Source organism: Microtus ochrogaster, chromosome 8 (assembly GCF_000317375.1).
Source record: "Microtus ochrogaster isolate Prairie Vole_2 chromosome 8, MicOch1.0, whole genome shotgun sequence".
NCBI lineage: Eukaryota > Metazoa > Chordata > Mammalia > Rodentia > Cricetidae > Microtus > Microtus ochrogaster.
The window spans coordinates 24,843,103-24,850,274 of NC_022015.1; the positions used below are offsets into that span (position 1 = coordinate 24,843,103).

The 7,172-nt window shown below is 45.2% G+C and overlaps 1 protein-coding gene across 1 annotated transcript in view; it reads right to left on the reverse strand.

Moving 5' to 3' along the window:
• Positions 1-7,172, reverse strand: part of Cpxm2 (carboxypeptidase X, M14 family member 2) — a 116,639-nt gene that overhangs the window by 13,234 nt on the left and 96,233 nt on the right. Inside the window, exons 9-11 of the mRNA XM_005351393.2 lie at positions 5,524-5,720; positions 3,243-3,422; positions 451-748 (exon numbers count right to left, since the gene is read on the reverse strand). Coding sequence (XP_005351450.1) covers positions 451-748; positions 3,243-3,422; positions 5,524-5,720 — 675 coding nt within the window. The remainder of the gene's footprint in view (positions 1-450; positions 749-3,242; positions 3,423-5,523; positions 5,721-7,172) is intronic.

Genomic DNA, 7,172 nt, shown 5'->3' on the forward strand with positions numbered 1-7,172 from the left:
CCACTACCACCACCACCACACACACATACATACGTTTCCCCCACCTCCACCAGCCCCCCACACCACCACACACACATACACACCCCCCAGCACACATACACCACTACCACCGCCACCACACATACACATACACACATACCCCCAGTTCCCCCACACATACACAACCCCCAACACACACATACACGCATACCCCCTAGCCCCCCACACCACCACACACACCTAACCACATATCCCCACCCCCCATACATACACAACCCCCAACACACACACACACCACAAACACACATACCCCCAGCACACACACATACACAAACACTACACATCACACCCATACCCCCTACCCCTCCCACAGTTGCTTTTTTGTATTTTGTCATGGCCACAGGAAGAGTAACTAAAACACCATCCATGGCCACTGGGGACATGATGTAGACTGGCAGATCTTAGACTTACTTCCAGCCACCGTGTGCCAGGAAGCCCCGTTGACAGTGCCCTCCTCCTTCTGAAAGTCTTCTGTGTGGCACACTCGCCTCCTGGCATCCGTCATGAGGCGGTGAGTGGAGGCATAGGAGTATGCCAGCCAGCGGAACACGTGATCATCGGGTGTTGGGGTGTGCTCCTGCATCTTCCACAGGGACCGCACCATGTCATAGGGGTATGCCACCACTAGCTCACCCCCCTGTAGGTTGCCTCCCAGCACAAAGGGGATCTTCTCCATCCAGGCAATGACAGCTCTGGTCTCCATGGCCACCTGGAAGTATACAAATTTAACAAAGAGAAGGAAATTGTTTCATCGCCCTAGCTTTCAAAAAAGGGGAAATGTTTGTTTTTTTTTTTTTAAAAAAAAACAAATCAGGAATTTTGTTGAATAATATTAGCAATATTCAGAATCTCAAACTGTGTCCTGGGAAAACTGGACTTTTTAGAAGCGATGGATAAAAAAGGGACAGCCAGGGAAATGCTCAGTTTCCACAGCAGGATAGTCTAGTAAATATTGAAGCGGGGTTAAAGCAATATCATCCTGTGATTCTACTGAACTCCTGGGTTAGGAGTCTTCACCCACAGCGGCAGACAGCAGAGAAAGACACACGAGTTAGCTGATGTCTCCAGATGAAAGGCACACACCCCAGAACCCACAAAGCTGAATCTCACCAGACCTCTAGCTGAGGCATCAGCTGACTTTCTCTGCAAAGGGCCAGATGGTGAATATTTGGGGCTTTGTGGGCCAGGCAGGCTCTGCCACAGCTGCTCAACTATGCTCCTGTAGCAAAGAAGCACCATGCACAAAATGCAGAGGTGTGCCAACCGAGGCCACTCGGGAAAGCAGGCCTGCGTGGGCTGAAGTTTGTGGACGTCTGCTCTGTCTAGTCTCTGCCAGTCTTAAAGTCACTCTCTGTTTCCATAAGATGGAGAAGGACGTACACGCATCAGAGGCAGTGAGGGCAGCTGCTCATACACAGTCAAGGGTGACGTGAAGATGTAGGCAAGACAGGGAAGGAGAGGAAATAATGGAGGGCAGTTTGTAAAATGACTTTAAAACAATAGAAAGGAATGGGCCTCCTTTGAATCAAGATTTAAGCAAACGGGAGAAGGGTAAAGTGAGGTGAGAGCGATGAACAGGGAGAGGGGAGTTCACTGATTGGTGTAAGGAATGAAGCGGGGGACAGTGGTGGCGCTCGCCTTTAATCCCAGCACTCGGGAGGCAGAGGCAGGTGGATCTCTGTGAGTTCAAGGTCAATGTGGTCTACAAAACGAGTTCTAGGACAGCCTGTGACACAGAGAAACCCTGTCTCAAAAAAGCAAAGCAAAACAAAACAAAAAAAAATAGGAACTCTGATATATACCTTGCATTATCATGAAAAATCTTATTTGGGGCTAAGGAGGACTCTGTGGGTAGAACTGCTTGCTTCGCAAGCTTAATGACTGGAGTTCAGGTCTCAGAACTCACTTAAAATCCAGATGTGGTAAAGGAGCTCCCTGGAGGTTAGAGACGCCTGTTGAAACGTTTACAAGTGAGACTACATGATGACATGGGGGGGAAAGAAGCCCGGGTGGAAGAAGCCTGTGTTGGCACACACCAACGCCAACACAAGGACTTGTGAGCCCTCTGCTTCTCCCTTTACTTTTGTACTTTGAATTTTATGGGGAAAAGTTAAAACTGAGGGAAATGACAGTGCTAAAAGATCAAATTAAAGGTTGATGTGGCTTAATATAGACATCTAAATCAAGTCGGATTATAATAAACTGCGATTGTCACGCAAAGATAATTTCAGGAAGACAAAGTTGATGACAACAGAGGGGCACAGGAAGTCACTTACTGTGCAGACAGAAATGCCGACTCAGGGGTACAATGTGCTTGCCAGGCTTCATCAACCTTGATTCTGGTGTTTAAGCACACCATAGGCCCTGAGTCAGGTTAATTACAGAGCACATCTCATTGCACAGAATCAATATCGTTCCATGCTGGGAACACACGGTCCAACCCAAGACCCAAGTCTCAGGTGCAGATGCTATGACTGGGGTGATTTCAGCCCCTTACACACCCCATTGCTTCCCATCCTAAATAAGCTGCCTCTCATTTTCCCTCGGTCTTGTTTTATCTGCACATGAAGATGTCAAATTTACTCTTTAGTTTTACTTGTCTTTCTCAGTATTTTTTTTACCCAGTTTATGTTCCTAAGATTCATTCTTGATTTTGATGAGTGCTATTTCTCAGTCTTTTCCACTTTACAATGAAGAGACTGTTTATCTATGTAGGTGAAAAAGGACATTAAGTAGTCAGTCTTTTGCTGTAAGGAGGCGTGGTGCTTTGAACTCTCTGGTGCTATGTTCTGGTACACACATCACCAAAAGTGAAATGGCCACATGTCACCAGGACTCCATCTTGTATATATCATCAGAAGTGACAGTGTTTATACACCTAGCAATTGGTGAAAGCCGAAGATAATTTCATGGGAGTATAATTGATCTAGATGAGGATAATGATAGTAACAAATTCATGCATTTTGGGGGTTGCTATTTTGATTCTTCACAACTCTGTAGTTATAAAGAAATTCAATCAAAGAATTTCCACAATACCAGCTTGAAAGGCAGTTATGACCTAGGGTTATTCCTTCTGCTGGAGAAGATGAGAAAGGAGAGCTAGCCTTGTCTCAATCCCCCATGCCACACCCTCTGCAGATACCAGCAGACAGCCTTCTGCCCTCCTTTGCCCTACAAATGAGAGGGGTTTTTTTTTCACTCACTGTGGCATTTTCAGACAGATACCACTCAGGGATGGCAATGTAGTGGTTGGGCACTTTCCTTGGGGCATTCTGCCGGTCCTCGGCTTCCCAGAGCAGCGAGTTTAAATCTGGAAAGTTGTTGTTGATATCGATCCCGTCATGGGTCCAGCGTCCCAGGGACCAGCCTCCCAACTCGGAGCCCTAGAGAAGATCCAGAAGGTAAAGAGCTCTCAGATGCAGTGGAGAATCGGGGATGTGCAATGTGTCTGGGTCTTTTGTGTGCATCTCCAAATCTTTGAATGCTCTTGTCTCCAGAAAAGACACCACAGGAGAGTAGAGAAAAGCCCGCTACTAATGTCTGATAAGCCACAGACAACATAGCTACCTCACTCCAAAGATGGACACCCAGGGAACCACTCATACCATATGGCCAAGTTCAAAGGGCTTAGACTTCTTCTTGGACCTCTCCCTTGCCCCTTCCTCCACTGCTTGGCTGAGCCTCTGAAAAGGAAGAATCCTGGAACTGGAGCATTGCAGTATCACTTACTATCCATGCAGTACCAATGTGTTCCCTGCCCAGAATCCTGGCTGGGTTTTGTTGTTGTTTCTTTGTTTTTGTTTTATTTTTTTACTCTTTGCTCTTTGGGTGCCTGCAACCCAGCTCCCAAATAAATACACAGAGTCTTATTCTTTTCTGTGAATGTCCAGCTTTAGCTTATTTCTAGCCAGCTTTTGTTAAATTATCCACGCTACCTTTTGCCTTCGGGCTTTTATCTTTCTCTGTTTCTGTGTATCTTTTTTTCTTTATTACTCCATTGCTGTTTGTCTAGCTGGGTGGCTGGCCCCTGTTGTCCTCCTCTCCTTCTCCTTTTTCTTGTTTCTCTCTCTTCTCTCACATTCTTCTCCTTCTATTTATTCTGTCTGCCAGCCCCACCTATTTCTTTCTCCTGCCTCGCTATTGGCCGTTCAGCTCTTTATTAGACCAATTAGGTGTTTTAGACAGGCAAAGTAACACAGCTTCACAGAATTAAACAAATGCAACATAAAAGAATACAACATATCTTTACATTATTAAACAAATATTCCACAGCATAAATGAATGTAACACATCTTAAAATAATATTGTACAACACCTAACTTTGGAGTTAGTGTTGTGTCCATGGCCATATCACCCTGAATGTGCCCAATATTGTCTGATCTTAGAGGCTAAGCATTGGTTGGGCCTAGTTAGTACTCGGATGGGAGTTATCATTACAACTAATCAAGTATTTGTGCCAGAACCGACAAACACAACTAAATGTTATACTTTAAAGCTCACATTTGACAGACACCTCTACTTAGTGCTCTATTTTATCCCAAATACTGTGAAATATCATTATTGATTCATGACATGATTTAACGCAATTATATACATATATATTATACACATCTGTGGCATATACCAATTCCATGTGATAATTAGAACACAAACTATAAGCAATATCTCAGAATCATCCAAACAGTTATCATTAGGGGATAGGTGAGAATATTAAAGGTAATAATCAAGACGAGCACATGCCTCGGAAGTGCTCAGCCAAGCCGAGGTGCTACTGGCATGAGGTGCACTGCTACACACTGGGTGTATAACAATGACATTATGCGTGTGGATGCTCTCCAGCTGTGGACATACACCTCTCTGTCACCATCAGTCTCAATTCCTACTTTGCATCCCTTAGAAACCTTGGAGATTAGAAGAAACAGTCGGAAAGAAGGCAAAGCAGCTCCCATAGGCAAAGGCTGTAGACACAGGCTCCCACCTTCAGCAAAGAAGGCAAAAGTGGCTGGGGAGATGGCTCAGTCGGGAAAGTACTTGCTGAGCAATCGTGAATCTAGATTTCCCCAGCACCCAAGTGAAAAAAAAAAAACAACTAAGTGCAACAGTGTGCGCCTATAATCCCAGCACTAGAGAGTGGGGACCAATAGATCCCTAGCGCACGATGGCCTGATGGTCTCGCTGAATCAGTAAGGTCCAAGTTCAGCTATAGACCCTATCTCAACAACTAAAGTGGGGGAAGCTATGGAGAAAGCTATTGAGGCCAGCCTCAGAGCCTCCCTGTGCACATACACACACATGTACATGCACGTGCACACCCACAACATATATCACTTACACACATATCAAAGATGAGAGGGGGAGAAAGAGAGGGAGAGACAGACAGGCAGACAGACAGACAGGCAGAATCAGATTCCTGGGAGTTGCGCTAAGCACACCCTGGAGCTGGGATCTCATATTCGTTGCATCTGGAGTCTAGAAGACACTTACTCCTTCGCAGGCCTTCTCATAGCCATCAGGATTGAGGGAGGGTAGAATGTGGATCCGCGTCTCTTCCACCAAGCGGACGATGCGTGTGTTCTGCGCCAAGTACTCCTGGCAGAGGAACTGAAGCAGCAGCAGCAGCAGCTCACGGCCGAGTACCTCATTGCCATGGGCCCCTGCGATGTAGTGGAACTCGGGCTCACCTTGACAAAGAAAGAGAGGCACAGGCTCCTGCAGGCGTCTACACAGACCCTGGCAAAGTTTTGAATGACACAAACACCTTACAGCCATGTTTTTTTTCTTTCAAATAACCCCCCGAAATTGTATTGGGATAATTATTTTAAACTCAAGTGCTCAAGCACGTAGGAAGGGCAGAGACAACAAGCCTGAACAACTAGAGCCATGGGGTGTGTGTTCTCACTTAGCAAGGACATACCAAATGCCTCAGTACTGGTGATTACAAGCTAAACACAAAGCACAGCCATTGCTTTTCTCTTCGATGGTGTAGTTTCTCTTGGGGATTTTCTTACTGTGTTTTACAAGGAGCCAAAGATGAATGAATACACGAAGAAAATGGTCTTAAAGGAGTCAGCTAGGACACATGTTGGTGATTGGTCTGGATATTCTCTCCTCCAAAATTCAGCTTGTTAATGTCAGGGGCTGTGGATTCATGTGTGGATGTCTATAAAATTTAAGTTCAAGTCAAGACTCTGTGATAGTATGAAGAGGCAGAGCCTTTAAAAGGGGATGTTGGGGGGTTATCATCCTCAGAGAATGTAGCCTTCCACCGCCTTGTATCATGCAAGGGTCAGCAGAAAGCAGGTCATTACCAATCAGGCTGCAGAGGTGCTAGCATCTCGATCATGAACCTCCCAGGTTCACCACTTGGGAGAAATAAATTTCTGATGTTTATAATATGCAGTCTTGTCTATTTTGTTATAGCAGCTAAACAGATTAGAATATCCATGCTGGGAATGGCTGATCGCACTTCTTTTTCTTCCTTGTCAAGTGGTTCTATGTGAGGAAACATGATTTTATCCACAGGTAAGGCTTTTGCCTCCTGAAAGAAACTCCTGAGATAAACTCCTGATTCAGGAAACATGGAAGAATGATAGACATATCTTTGGCACCATATCTTGTGCACCTAGATTTCAGAGGATTTTGAGATCCTGGTCAGTTTTACCTACAAGAAAACTGAAGGTCCACCCGGCATGCAGGGACTTGGAGTAGTGACGGCTGGATAGGAAACAGCTGAAGACTGGCTACATTTAAAGACACCATAGACATTCTTCAAAAAAAGGGAGCCCGCAGTAGAGAGTGCGGAAGGCATATTTGTAGTCAAAACATTTATGAAACTGTCTCTTTACTCAAGATAATGAGAAACTAAGGGCAATATTAAGATGGGTAATTCTATCTCCCATGCTGTGGTGTATAGGTCTCCCTTTCATCTGTATGTTTCTCTACAGGAATGTGGCAATATCAGAAATTGATCTCCATGTCTCCAAAATTTCAACTGCCAGATTCTGTTTCTATACTAATATTAATTTATCAATAAAATTGGTGTGTTATAGCCGGGCGGTGGTGGCGCACGCCTTTAATCCCAGCACTCGGGAGGCAGAGGCAGGCGGATCTCTGTGAGTTCGAGACCAGCCTGG